Genomic DNA, 15,642 nt, shown 5'->3' on the forward strand with positions numbered 1-15,642 from the left:
AAAATTTTAAAAAAGGAACAGTTTTATTTTTCATAATTAAAATATTAAATAAGTACATCTTATAAGTATTTTTGTTTTATTTATTCTCATTCCCTTAAAAAGAAAAATGAGTACTACCTCCTCGTGCTATATAATCATACTTTTCCTCCTTCATCTTCTCTTCATCTGGTATACTGCTATCTGAGCCCTTCCTCTTACTTGGACGAATATTTCTTTGTTGCTGTTGCTGGTGTGTATTCTGTTTTGGTACAGCAGCTTGGGAGTTCATTGCTGGTCTGGGACTGTTTGCTTGGGCACGTGTATAATGACCCTAAAAAAATAACCAGTTTAACAATGATTATTTACTACCTGATCCTAAGTAATCTGAGGAAAAATATTTTATAATAATATATCACTAATAACATACATACGTGAACAGCGTTGCTATTTTGACTGGCACGAGACCTTCGCCGTGATGTAATGCCAATATTTTCACCTTTTAACAAAGAGTGAACAACATCATCTAGAAAGGTCATTTGAACCATAGAAGGATCGACATTCTGTGGTTCTAGTACCTAATCCATGACACAAAACAAGAACAAAAATTAAATCCAATCAGTTAGTCAATATAACATTAGGTATAAAAGTAAGGATAAGAATTAATCAGGAGTATAATACCAACTCATAAAATGTATTTTAAAAAGAAGTAATTTCCAAAAACCAGCTATAAAATAAAACTAAGAAAGTAGAGTTTAAGAAGAAGAAAATGACAAAAACTAGGTAAATGGACACAAATAATAATAATTTTAAAAAGACAGGTTAAAGAAGCAACTCCTTCAAAAACAAAAGGCAATTCTAAGTTTCACTGAGAAGTGAAAGTTTGTCATCGTTTTAGGAAAAACTAAATACAACTAAACAATATAATTTATCCAGCATTTTGGCTAAAATTCTAACCCAAAGCATTTGGATTGTTTCTAACGGGGCATTCATTCATACACCCTCCAAAATCCACTCAATTTGGAAGGTGTAATTTTTTTTTTTTGGTAAATAAACCACAGCTTTGAAAGATTTAAATAACAGACATTCAGACTGTTCTTTAAAACTTCATATGAAATTTGTGTCCTTAATACTCACCATAAAACTTAAAGGAGCATACCAACTATGAAACTTGATTTGATAAGACCTATCGTGGTGTGCATTAGTTTTCATTACTGAAAAGCAATCATTTGGGAAATATTTTTATTACCGGAGACAGAAAAATGAGATTTTAAGAAAGAAAATTTTAGGTGACCTAAGGATTAAAAAAAAGGCTGATCAACTAGAGTTTGATGCTTCTATTTCAGGGACTGATTTAATCATTCTTAAAATTTGTTATCATTAATCTCCCTATGACCTAAAGTGACCTCTAATTAGCATCAGATACATTTAAACTTATTAGGAGTGTATGACTACAAAAAATACCTAGAGATGAAAATTATTTAGTGTCAACCTGTTGAACCATTATTTGGAAGGCATGGAATATCTGAATTATTAATATCTCTCCAAAAATATTAGTTGGACTATTTACCTGATCATTCATAACGATCATGGTGCGAGTGAAGAGATCATGATGAGTAATTATGCCAGTAAACCACTGGGTGGCAGAGTCTTGTCTATATACTCTCACTCTGTATCCATTTAATGAATAAGGACCTTAAAAAAACACATACACACACACACAAGAAATAGGGGTATCTTAAATGGAGACATTTTCATTGAAGGACTACCTTTTAGGAGAAACATGAGCTTTGTGATATATGAGTAATATCCTATTCAAGTATCAGTTTTCAAAAAAATGTATTAGAAGTGATATATACATACTTTAGAGCCAGATCATTGTGAAGTTATCATTGAACACACTCTACTACACATGTATTTCCTAACTCAATTGAAATAAAGTACTTTAAGTCAGAAAGAATGTTTCTAGGATCATGAGTTAAGCACAAAATGTAAAGTTAGAGTGGTCTAGAAAGTCATAAGGTTACAAAGCTACTTAAAGGGTTTGGGGTACATAGAGGACTACTACTTGGCTGAAATGGAAAGGTAATTTGGAACTCAATATCTGAGTTTTCTAAGTTGCCAAAACTCTACCATAATAACTATAAATTTTAATTCTTCTGTGAGAGCTAGAAAAAGCTGCCAAAGTCTTACAACATATAGAGACTGTTAAGTGAATTATAAATATGGCACTAAAATGCTTTTTAAATAAAAAAATAGCGTCTTGTACTTTTGGATTAAACTCACTTTTTAAAGGGAAGGATTAAATAATAAAAGATATGTACCTGCATATATTTAAATATGCCTATCAAAACAAAAGTCACTCCACAGAAGAGAATAATGGGAGATAAAAATTTCTTCACTTCAGGTACTAAAAATGGTATCAAATATTTGAAAGTTTAACAAGAACTGTGAGGAGTAGGGTGGAAACTGGTACACCTTGATGATAGTATTATACATGAACAATTTACAAAGTGCTTTCAAAATGTGGTAGTGCTTATTTAATCTTCTTCAATTCATATTATTTTCCCTTTTATAAAAATAAGAAAGTGAGGTTGATAGGTTAAATAAAATTTTAAGTGAAAGAGCTAGGAATGAATTTATTTTTCTGATTCCTAGGCTGATGCTTTCTTTGACAGTTATAAGCCATTTAACATACCAATTAATGGTTTAATATTTATTTGCCAGTTTCAAAAAAAAAAAAAAAATCTCTGCCAGTATCAGCCTAAAATAAAAGTCAATTAGCAAATGTATAGAAAATATTCCATTTGACCTATAAATTAAATATATTCAGAGCCATGATAACCAATTATACAAACTCTAGTCTTTTCTAACTATGGAAGAATAAGACTCTAAAAATGTAATATAGCAAAAGCTTATAGAGTTAACTCCAAACATGACCAATTTTCAATTTCCACTAGCACAGTTTTCAATTCTTAACTGTCTTATTCCTACCACAAAACACAACTTGGAGTCAGCCTCACATAATAATTCTGTCTAGGATGGCCAGGGACTATACTACCTCAATTTTTCACCTCTAAGAATATGATAAGGAAACAAAAGTTGCTAAATATATATATATATTAGCCTGGTATCTTCAAAAAATTGCAAGGGAAGGAGGAAAAAAAGAGATGGACATATCAGCCAATTAAATTGTGGACATTTTTTAGGTCCCCCAATTTAAAATAAATGAATTATAATAATAAAAATCAGTCAATCCTGTTAGAAATCATTTAAGGTATTTATGAAACAAATGGAAATTTGAATCTGAGTATCCAGTATTTCATATTAAAGAACTATTAATTTTGAGGTCATAATAATGGTAATGGTGGCTTTGTTTAAAAATAGAATTTGGTGATGTCTGAAATTTGATGGAAGTAAACAGTAGTGTGGATGGGGCAGGATCATAGTTATTGGGGCTGGAAGACAGACACATGGAAGTTCACTGAAATATTCTATTTCTGTGTATTTTTCATATTCTCTATATTAAATTTTAAAGAATGTTTAGCCTAAGAAGAATTTAATGAGATGATCTGCTGCTATAAATACCCATAACAAAAGAGCAAAAGAGCCACAGCTTAGAGATTATTAATGCTGAAATTAAATGACATGAAAGTTGAGGACTGGGATGAATATGGGTATTTTACAACAAAATTCCTTTTTAAAAGCATTCAACAAAACATCAATACTTCACATCATACTGGTTCCCAGTTTCAATTCAATTTCACAAAAAGCTTACAATATATGATTCTACTGGCAGAAAAAGAAATCACTAGAAATTATATAAAACCTTACTGGTTTGAAAGTCACATGTTATAGACAAATTTATAACTTACTAAAAAAGGGAAACAAAACTAAAACTAGTATTATGGTCACTGCTGAACTGAAATAGGCCACTTTTATCAGATACTAACAGCATTCTTCAAAGGAAATCAATTGTGGCTTTGGGCAATCCTCTACTGCAAACAATGTTTCCTTCTCCAGGAAGGACACACCTAACTGTATTCTGTAATATGGAAATTTTCCTATCAACAAAACACCTGTGTGTGGTTATAATTTCATGCCAGTCATTTAGCTCAAATTAGTTAATAAACTGGTGAAGTTATTGACTTATACTGAAATTATGATTTTGCTATTATTTTCCCTGGACTGGGAACTCAAAATATTGAACTGGGTCTTCTATCAACATTGCATGTAACTGAACAACCAAAACCAAACATCAAACACTGCCCAGTTCCAAAAAAAACCTTAATGCATAACTTCAAAATAGTTACCTTGCATAAAAATCTCCTGAACCTTTTGTTCCTTTACCCAGACTTTCACTTCTTCCTGAAGTTGCGGGTTGTCCCTGAGAACTGGGTTTAGGCTGTCTATGTCGTCCTAGAATTACAGATTAAAAGAAAGGTTCATGTTATGCTGTCCTAACATTAATGTTACAAACTTTCCCTCCTATATTTTCTAAGGATTGAAGAAAATTCCTTCATCTAAATGTATGCAAAAACACAAATTCATAAGTTATAGTTCATTAGCAATTCTATAATAACAGAGCATAAGAAATTAACCCATGGTAAGAGTTGATCCTTGACAACAATGTCCTAAAGACAAAATCTGAAATTTACTAATGTGTTTTCTAACTTTAAGTGTGGCCTTAGATAAGTCACATTTTTAAGGGTTTCACGATGAGAAGCAATACAAACCAAATAGCATCAGGTCATCTAAGGTTGGTAGCAAAAGAATTGAGTTGAATATTTTAGTGACAATACATATACACATAGATAAATTCCCTCTCTTCCCATAATGCCTAAAATGTTTGAGTTTTAAAGTACAGAAGTCATTATCCACTATCTTGATTTAAATGTCATAGAATTCAATTCTACTCAAACTCATCTGACCAGTAACTTCACTGCTAAGTTTTATTTTTTCAAGCCAGTGTCAAAGCATCCAGGCAATTAAAATTACATTATTGATGGTATTATCCTCATAACAGGGTGGATCTAGACACAGAAACAACCGGTTCTCTCTCCTTGGAGATGTGAATCACACAGTCACATGGTTTCCCACAATCTGTTGGTCCCCCGCTGGACTCTTTGACATTCTGTTCTCTCTCTCTCAAAGCACCTCTGCTGCTCCTGCATTTGAGATCAGCGGCAGGAGCCCTAGAGTAGAGCTGGGAAGAACAACAAAGCAGCACTGTCAATTGGCGGCCCTTATAAAAGTGGACTGGCAGATCATGGAAACCAGTGAACAGAAGGGAGCTAAATGAAGGGAATTCTATCTGGTGAATTAAAATAATGTGGCAATTTGGAAATGTCAAAAAGTGGCTGAAGAGTACAAAGAAGGACCCCTAATCATGTAGGTCATACTTCACTCTTGTACTCTAAATTTTAGTTTATCTAAATAAAGCTTTTCCTTCTCATCTCATCACTACTGTAAGGGATTACTACGAATTTTTACAATAATAGTGTGGTAAATACTCTGATACTTCATTTATACCTAGTGAACACCAAGAGGAAGAAATAAAGGACTTCAAAGTTATCAACTATATTCTTTGGAAAATATACAGAAATGTTGTATACTTTGCAGAAGGAAATACCGCAGTGGGAAAGTAACATACAAAAGTAGGTAAAATCTGTCATCTGGGGGGAAAATGTCCATGACGTTCTTTTTGGTAAAGAAACTTTCTAGAATCCCTTTTCTCCACACTCCTTTAATAATGAATGCACTGCACACTTAGTTAACCTCTTCATCTTAGAAACCGAAAATACAATGGAAAGTTCAGACTCTAAACGATGCAAACCAGGTGTGTCTATGACAGACAAAACACAGGAAACATTCTATTTCCCAAGGAAAACCATTACAATTTCCAGATAGCTCTGACAGCTATCAAGTTCTTTTAAAATCTTTCTTTAACTTCCACACACAGATCCAAGCTTAACTACCTGAAGTCAAACAATCACTTTCCTACCCTATAGTCCTTCAAACATTTGCACTCTGGTTTTGTTTCTGTAGTTGTGAGTCTTCCCTAAACACTCACCTTTATTACAACCACTCTTCTCTTACCCTAGATATTTAACTGGCAAAAAGATGGGCACTTGTCTAGAAAACCACAAAATCATGTGGGTGTCAGTGCTAACTTATATACTAAGTTTACTACGGTCTATTGCTCTCAAGCTTTTATACTCTAGGGTGGAAGGCATTAATAAACTGCTGTTAAAGCAGCACTGACAATACTTTGTAGATAGGTACAAGTATGCTCTATAAAACCAATCTCTTGTATTGAAATATTACAGTTTAAAAGTATTAGAATTAGGGGTGCCTGGCTGCTCAGTTGGTAGAGCATGTGACGCTTGATCTTGGGGTCATGAGTTCAAGCCCCATGTTGGTGTAGTTTATGTAAAAAAAATAAACCCTATTGGGATAAAAAATTTGTTCAACGTTTATTTATATATTATTTATTTAAAAAGTTAAGATAATGGGCCATATATCCAAGATCATTAAACATACAAATACCTCCTCAACAATGACCCATTCATTTTCTTTCTTTTTTCTTTTTTAAAATTTTATTTCTAAGCACTCTCTACACCCAACATGGGGCTTGAACTCACAACCCTGAGATCAGGAGTTGTAGGCTCCTCCGACTGCCTTCAGCTCAGGTCATGATCCCAGGGTCCTGGGATCCAGCCCTGAGTCGGGCTCCCTGCTCAGCATGAAGTCTGTTCCTCTTTCTCTCTCTGCCCCTCCTGCTCTCTAATAAATAAAATCTTAAAAAAAAAACAAAAACAAAACAAAACAAAACTGGTAACTTGAATGTATTTACTGAAATGACCTTATAGAAGTTCAAGCTTCTACATATCAATTTCCTCATCTATAAAGCAGTTACCAATATCTGCCTCTTTCCATCTTAATGAATACGTTTTCCTAGTAAGACTTTTAAAAAATAACTGAAACTAGTTTTCTTAAGACATCCAATTCTGAATTATTTATGGTATTACTAAATCAATTAAAACCCAAGAAAATTACCCGAACATACTGTCTGGTTATGATAGTCACATTATTGCTGAAGTACTTCTTTATGAATAGTGCTCTGTAAGTTTAGGTATTTCCTTAAATTTTTTTTTTCATTTATTTATTTATTTGAGAGAGAGAGAGAGAGAGAGAGAGAGAGAGAGCATGCAAATGGGGGGGAGGTGCATAGGGAGATGGAGAGAGAGAATCTCAAGCAGGGTCCACACTGGGCGTGGAACCCAATGCAGGTCTGAATCCCACAACTGTGAGATCATGACCTGAACAGAAATCAAGAATTGGATGCTTAACTGACTGAGCCACCCAGACGCTTCTGTAGGTATTTCTGTTGTAGTCATCATTCCCGTTTTAAAGGATAAATGATCAAATCTTCTAAGAGTTGCTACCAGGTAGACAAATAAGGTGGGGTTTGTTTTTCTATTTATTGATTTGAACGATTTTGTGAAAGTGCTAAAAATCAGATACAAGGCTATAAGGCAAAGTCACAGAGAAGAGAAACTAAGGATCTATAATTAATATTATTAATATGAATATTTACTATCTTTTGGAATACAATTGATTAATAAAGAACTTCAGCTGTGCCTCGAGTTTGTATGAGATTTAAAAAAATCAACCACACAATACTTCACTTTTCAGTAGCTAAAAGTTACCTACACACATAATTTTTATATTAACTGAAATAATATGTATTTCTTCAATTTCCCCAAAACAAATCACCCAGACAGTGAAGCAATAGCACCCTCTGTGAATCTCCTCTTCTCCATAAATTCTATCCAATGTATTATTCTGCAAATTATAACTTCCAGCAAATGATTAATGGGAAAAAAATCAGGTAAGCAAGATCTGCTTTACTAGAAGCTTATACAGAAAATATGGAAAAGTTTTAAACAATGCCTTAAGTGAGGTTTTGGACTACCTTTATTGTTCACTTGTATGCTGTTCACCTTTTACAAAGATAGAGGTTAACTCTAATTGAACGTTAGTGGGGCACCTTAATGTATATAACAACAGCTAACATTAGTGCGCATGTTTACTATGGCAGATACCATGCTAGATGCTTTCATACAATCAATTTCTTTAACATTTTTCTGAGGCCTAAATTACTATGCCCGTTTTACATGTTATACACAGAGAGGTCCATGGCTATATAGTCAGAATGTGATGGAAAGACCTAGCATTTGAACCTAGTTTTATAATTCTGAAGAGCTCAGGCTCCTTTCACCTACTCTTTCTCCCCTGAATTGGTACAATGAAAAGGAATGAATTAGACTGTTTACTATAACTGCCTTTCAAAATTTGATACATTTCTTCACATTATATGTAAGAAGTAAAGGGCAGTAAAAGAAATAAAAGACTTTATCTTATTTAGTCAGAATGGGTCAAAAGTGAAGAACTGAACATCAGGAGGAAGTTATATTGCTGTAACCCCCCTCACATTAGTTATGTGAGATTCCATAGGTAGTAACCATCTAACACTCATATGACAGGGGTCACTTAGGATGTTAAACTCATGCAATCTTACAATCAGAAAGCATCAAAGAGAATATAATCTCTTTGGCAATGTGACTTCGTCATGAGCTACAAATTCTCAAATGCTGTATTTCTAGATAAACACTGCCCTAAATTACTATTTGAGATAATAAAAAAAAAAAAACAAACACGATTTTTTTCATGTATGAAGAAGAATATGATGGAATCTTTAAAAAAAAAGCATTTCTCAAAATATAAAAATTAAAATCAGGTTAGAATTTGTATTCTGATAGTAGGACTACTATACTAACCTTATTTTTTAAGTGGTTCTCTACTCCATTCCAGATCAAAGGAAAAAACTAACAATTACAATAGTATAAAAAAGTAAGATTATGGCACTAAGATATTCAGATATGTCTGACTAGGTTTAATGATAGGAATATTATGACAGTGTTCATAATATATGTAACAAATTTTCTAAGATAATAAGGGAATGATCTGTCTTACCATGACAAAGTACTTCTTACTGGTTCAACAAATATTTTCTTTATGTCACATAAACTCTGGATGTAACTACTGACAGAAGAGCCCACAGAGGCTTGAATTAGAGAATAATATACCAGCTGTTAGTTTCTATCTAGGTGACTGAGCTGATTGGCTTAATAGCTGTCAGAGATTTGCTTTAAAATCCTAACTGATATCTAGGATAGTACTTTTGTTTTTTTCTTAAGATTTTATTTATTTATTTGACAGAGAGAGAGAGAGACAGTGAGAGAGGGAACATAAACAGGGGGAGTGGGAGAGGGAGAAGCAGGCTTCCCGCCAAGCAGGGAGCCTGATGAGGGGCTCAATACCAGGAACCTGGGATCATGACCTGAGCCGAAGGCAGACGCTTAACGACTGAGCCACCCCCAGGCGCCCCTAGGATAGTACTTTTTTTTAAAGATTTTATTTATTTATGAGAGAGAGAGCATGAGCGGGGGGAGGAGCAGAAGGAGAAGCAGACTCCTCGCTGAGCAGGGAGCCAGACGTGGGGCTCAATCCCAGGACCCTGGGATCAAGACCTGAGCAGAAGGCAGATGCTTAACGACTGAGCCACCCAGGTGCCCCCAAGGATAGCACTTTTCATTTTAGAATACAAGAAGTATCTCAAAACCGGCTTTCTCTCCGTTTGGACAATTTCTGATACACAATGATACCTGCTTTTAAACTGATATTGATATGTGGCTTAGTAATGGACTGATTTTTCTCCCTGCAATAAAATCCTTGACCTTTGTGATGACCTCTTAAATCCCATCATATTACATAAATTTCCCCATAAAAAATCACACTTGACTGTATTTTATTAAGAGTTATTCATAAAAGTAACTACCTATATCTTGAATGTCAAGTTAGGTGATTAAACACGCATTGCCACGCCATTTTCCCACAGTCATAATTTAAATTCATGCTTCAACAAAACTACAAATGATTGCTTGTCCTTAGATCCCTGAGGTTACTAGCTAACAGTTAAAAACGTGAATGTTAAGTCCATATAGGTCAAGAATGACTCCGACTGCTATCATAGCAGTTCTTGTATAACTTATAAAAGAATCCACTTTGTTAGTAAGGATTTACTGGAACAGGAAACCTACTTAGTCTGAGAGCTACTACAAAGATCTTCAAATAGCAGTTGTCTAAACCATCTGCAGTTTAATTAAATCTACCAATGAGAGCTTCCATATATTTTCATTATTTAAACCAAGGATTGGCAAAAAAATTTGCCAACTTTTCCTATAAAGGGCCAGAGTAAGTAAGTTAGGCTTTGAAGGTCATACTGTCTCTACTCCAAGTACTCAACTCTGAATTGTAGTACCAAAAGCTGCCAAGAATACCATAAACAATACATAAACGAACCAGCATGGCTGTGTTCTAATAACTTTATTTACTGGCATTCTATGAAGCCTGAATTTCACAGAATATTCAGGTGTCATGACATATTATTCTTCTTGAACTGTTTTCCTGTTTAAAAATGCAAAAGGCCTAAATGTTTTACCAGCAAAATGAAAAAAAAAAAAAAAAAAAAGTAAAAGGCCTTACAGAAACAGGAGGCAGGCTTGTGGTGGTAGTCTGCCTACCCATGATTTAAAATAAAAAAATAAATTACTGGTACAAAGCAAGATTAGAAACTTCTAATCAAGGCAATGCAATTTGATGGCAAATTGACTACAAACTCTATTTCTATAAATGGCTGCATTTTATATACACACACGTATATGTACATACATATACAGACACACATATATACACATACACACATATATGTTATGAATATATATATTCATGAGCACAGGAAAATAACTCAATGACCAAATCCTTTCATTAATAATTAAAGAAAAAATATACTATTTTTAAATAGTATATTAACTATATTAAATTAATAGTATAAATTTAACTAAATTTATATTAAATTAATAGTATATTAAAATAAACTATTTTTTAAGACTTTCACAAATAAATGAGTTTCCCTGATATATTCCTGTACTATGGTTTTTTTTTATTTTTTTATTTTTATTTATTCATGAGAGACACAGAGAGAGAGAGAGGCAGAGGGAGAAGCAGGCTCCCAAGGAGCAGGGAGCCGAATGTGGGACTCGATCCCAAGACCCTGGGATCATGACCTGAGCCGAAGGCAGACACCTAACCATCTGAGCCACCCAGGCACCCTCCTGTACTATGTTTAGCCTTCCAAATATAATAATGTATCAGGTTTTGAAGCAGAAAAATCACCCACTTTGAAAGATAAGGTTTATTCTCTTAGGTCAATGAGGATTATACTCATCAAATATAAAGATTGATACCATCCACATCAAAAAATGAGAATTTCCCTAAAGATAGTGTTCCAACATTAATCCTATGCTTCATTGGGTATTACATAAGACTGATGAATCACAGACCTGTACCCCTGAAACAAATAATACATTATATGTCAACTAAAAAAAAAAGTGTATGTCTTATAGGTAGCATTAAAAAAAAAAAAGATTTGGAAGAAAAAACAATCTGATGCTGTAAATGTGAATTCTGTTTGTGTCCACACCAAGTAAAAGATCAGTGTGGTTTGTATATTCCTGTGAAATAATAAATTGTGGCAGATGTTAAAATACAATTTCTACTGAAATATGAAGGTAGAGAAGAAAATTACTACGGAGATTTCTGATTTTACTTCCAGGCAAAGAACAGAGATGGATTTTCTTTATATTTTGTTTATGTGCATATTTCCCGAAAAAAGTACTGGAATGAGAATAAAATTTTGTTTTAATTAAAAAAAAATCCTATGCTTCATATGTCTGATTTATTAAGAATTTTTAAATTTCTCTACATATATATTAAGATATTTAAAATTTTTACATAATTAAAGTCAATAGGTAATTAAGTCCTGGGTGTACGTGTTTTCATAATTCCTGGTTGGTTTTGGTTAATTCAGAAGCCTAGAATCGAGACTATGATTTAAACCAAAAAAATAAATAAATAAATAAAAGAATTTCTATCTTTCAAAAACAAAATTATAAAGATTCGAATGGCAGAAAGAGAAAATGGGCTAACATTTTCTATTATCCATACTATTCTTGCCTCATTCATATAATCAAGGAAATAATGTGATACACGCTCATTCTGGCTAAACTATTTATGTTCTGAAACCATGTAAGAAAAATCTAATTTCTAATAATTTCTTAATAGAAATGATATAGTCAATACAACGAAATTCTCTTTTCAATTCATACTATTAATTGGTAAATAGTTCTCGAAATGGGATTGATGTTCAGAAATTTTAAATGACATTTAGGTGCATTTTTTATTGGCTAAAAAATGCTTCTGTTGGATAAGGGAAAATAGCGAACTCCAACATTTATAATTTTTAAATATATATTTTTAAGCAATATTCTCATCATTAGTTTTATTTTTACTTAGAAACAAAAATAGAAAAAATAAAGTGATGAATGTTCTTTATCCTACATTGATCCAAACAAACCAATTTCAGTCAACAGCTTAAAGAAAATTAGAACTGTTTTGGTATATTATGTTTTTTTCTCTAAAAATAACTTTTCTGGGGCACCTGGGTGGCTCAGTCCTGGGATAGAGCCCCATGTGGGGCTCCCTGCTCAGCAGGAGCCTGCTTCTCCCTTTCCCGCCACCTGCTCGTGCTCTCTCTCTCTCTCAAATAAATAAACAAAATCTTCTTAAAAAAATTTAAAAATAACTTTTCTGTAAGTATTTTTATCAGACATTGTGGCCTAAAGATAACTGATGACTTTAAGTCATTTAAGACAATACCCAGCAGGTCAATGGGCAAGTTATTTTGTTTTTGCAGAGGAGCATGGGTGGCTCAGTCGGTTAAGCATCTGCCTTCGGCTCAGGTCATGATCCCAGGGTCCTGGGATCGAGACCTACATCAGGCTCTCTGCTTGATGGGCAGCCTGCTTCTCCCTCTCTACTGCTTCTGCTCTCTCTCTCTCTCAAATAAATAAAATCTTAAAAAGAAAAAAAAAGTTTACGCATAAAATGAAAACACCACCGTAGTTTTCTTCCACACTTTCATGTTTTCAATACCATCCATTCTCATAGCATCATCATTTAAACCTAAGAACTTAACAAAATAACAAATTATCTAATATCCAGAAGGTTCGGCTTTACAAACAGTATAGGATCCTAGAACTAAATGTTTTATCCTTTCCATGAAATGAAAAATGTAAATACAATTGAAACACTGAGTTATATTCACAATGGTAGTTTACAGGACCATAAACATACGAGGGAAGCATTTTTAAAATCTCTGGTTAGAAGTTAAGATTGAAAACGGAGTGTTTTCTGGGGCGCCTGGGTGGCTCAGTTGTTAAGTGTCTGTCTTCGGCTCAGGTCATGATCCTAGGGTCCTGGGATCGAGCTCCACGTAGGGCTCCCTGCTCATTGGGGAGCCTGCTTCTGTCCCTACCCCCTGCTCATGCTCTCTCTCTTAAATAATAAATAAATGAATGGATAAAATCTTTAAAAAAAAAAAAAATAAATAAATGGATAAAATCTTTTAAAAAAATAAAAATAAAAATGCAAGCTTTAGAAGCAATGACCTGTTGCAAATAGTTTGGGTAGCCTTAAGAAATTCTTGCCAAACACAATAAAGGCATTGACTGGTTGTAGAAATCTGTGAGCAAGCCTGAGGTCAGCAGTGAATCCAGAAGTGGTGACTATTTTATGAATTACAAGCACATAAAACAAAAAATAGAATCTTTCTTCTACTTTAAGGCTTAGTTTTATACTGTTTCTTCTAAAGTTTTTTTGCCATAGTCTTAACAATCTTCTTGTCGATACATTACAATATATATTATAATATATATTAAAATAAATCACCCTTCTAGAATGCCCCCTTTTAAAAGCTGTTCTGATTAAAATAACCTACCAATCTTTCTAAATCGTTTTACATGCATGCCTCATTTTTACCGTGCTTTAGAAATTGAAGATTTGTGGCAGCTCTGCCTCGACTAAATCTATACTGATGCCATTTCTCCAAAAGCATTTGCTCACTTCATGTCTTTGTATTACGTTTTGGTAATTCTTGCAATATTTCTAAATTTTTCATTATTATTATATTTGTTACAGTGATCTGTGATCAGTGATCTCTGATGTTACTATTTTAACTGTTTTATGGCACCACAAACCACACCCATGTAAGACAGCAAATGCAACTGATAAATGTGTGTGTTCTGACTTTTTCTAACAACCAGCCACTCCCAGTCTCTTTTCCTTCTCCTCTGGCTTCCCTATTCCCTAAAACACAACAGTACTGAAATCAGGCCAATTAACAACCCTACCATGGTTTCTAAGGGTTCAAGTGAAAAGATGTCACTTGTCTCTCACTTCAAATCCAAAGCTAGAAATGATTAAGCTTAGTGAGGAATGTATGCCAAAAACTGAGACAGGCTGAAAGGTAAGGCCTCTTATGCCAAACAGTTAGCCAAGCTGTGGATGGAAAGGAAAAGTTCTTGAAGGAAATTCAAAGTGCTACTCCAGTGAACACATGAATGATAAAAAGCAAAATGGTCTTATTACTGATACGGAACAAATTTAAGTGGTCTGGATAGAAGATCAAACCAGCCACAGCATTCCCTTAAACCAAAGCCTAATCCAAGGGTAGGGCCCTAACTCTCTTCAATTCCATGAAGGCCTAGAGAGGTGAGAAAGCTGAAGAAAAGTCTGAAGCTAGCAGAGGTTGGTAAATAAGCTTTAAGGGAAAAAGCCATCTCTATAACATAAAAGTGCAAGGTGAAACAACAAGTCTGATATAGAAGCTGCAGCAAGTTATCTAGAAGATCTAGCTCAGATAATTAATGACGGTGGCTACAATCAACAACAGATCTTCAATGTAGGTGAAACAGCCTTCTATTGGAGATGCCATCTAGAACTTCCATAGCTAGAGAAGTTGATGCCTGACTTCAAAGGTTCCAAGAACAGGCTGATGCTCTTGTTAAGGGCTAATGCAGCTGGTGACTTTAAATTAAAGCCAATGCTCATTTACCATTCTGATAATCTTTGGGTCCTTAGGAATTATGCTAAATCTACTCTGTCTGTGCTCTATAAATGGAACAAAGCCTGGATGACAGCACATCTGTTTACAACATGGTTTGTTATTTTAAGGCCACTGTTGAAATCTACAGCTCAGAAAAAAGATTCCTTTCAAAATATTACTGCTCATTGATAATGCACCTGGATACCCAAGAGCTCTGGAGATGTACATTAATGTAGTTTTCATGCCTGCTAACACAACATCTATTCTGCAACCCATAGATCAAGGAGTCATTTTGATTTTCAAGTCTCATTATTTAAGAAATACATCTTGTGAGGCACCTGGGTGGCTCAGTCGTTAAGCGTCTGCCTTTGGCTCAGGTCATGATCCCAGGACCCTGGGATCAAGCCCCGCATTGGGCTCCCTGCTCAGCGGGGAGCCTGCTTCTCCCTCTCCCACTCCCCCTGCTTGTGTTCCCTCTCTCGCTGTGTCTCTGTCAAATAAAATCTTTAAAAAAAAAGAAGAAATACATCCTGTAAGGCTATAGCTGCCATAGATAGTAATTCCTCTGATGAATCTGGACAAAGTAAATAGAAAAC

At 34.2% G+C, this 15,642-nt stretch overlaps 1 protein-coding gene across 8 annotated transcripts in view; it reads right to left on the reverse strand.

Moving 5' to 3' along the window:
* JMJD1C (jumonji domain containing 1C) overlaps positions 1-15,642 on the reverse strand; it is a 338,905-nt gene that overhangs the window by 43,277 nt on the left and 279,986 nt on the right. For 7 of the 8 annotated variants that reach the window (XM_032423900.1, XM_032423899.1, XM_032423905.1 and 4 more), the window contains 4 exons: positions 4,290-4,395; positions 1,547-1,671; positions 411-554; positions 118-310 (listed from right to left, as the gene is read on the reverse strand). In XM_032423900.1, coding sequence (XP_032279791.1) covers positions 118-310; positions 411-554; positions 1,547-1,671; positions 4,290-4,395 — 568 coding nt within the window. Of the gene's footprint in view, positions 1-117; positions 311-406; positions 555-1,546; positions 1,672-4,289; positions 4,396-15,642 lie in introns of those variants that run through there. The other variant, XM_032423906.1, reaches the window with a different exon arrangement.

Source organism: Phoca vitulina, unplaced genomic scaffold (assembly GCF_004348235.1).
Source record: "Phoca vitulina isolate PV1807 unplaced genomic scaffold, GSC_HSeal_1.0 scaffold29, whole genome shotgun sequence".
Classification (NCBI taxonomy): Eukaryota; Metazoa; Chordata; class Mammalia; order Carnivora; family Phocidae; genus Phoca; species Phoca vitulina.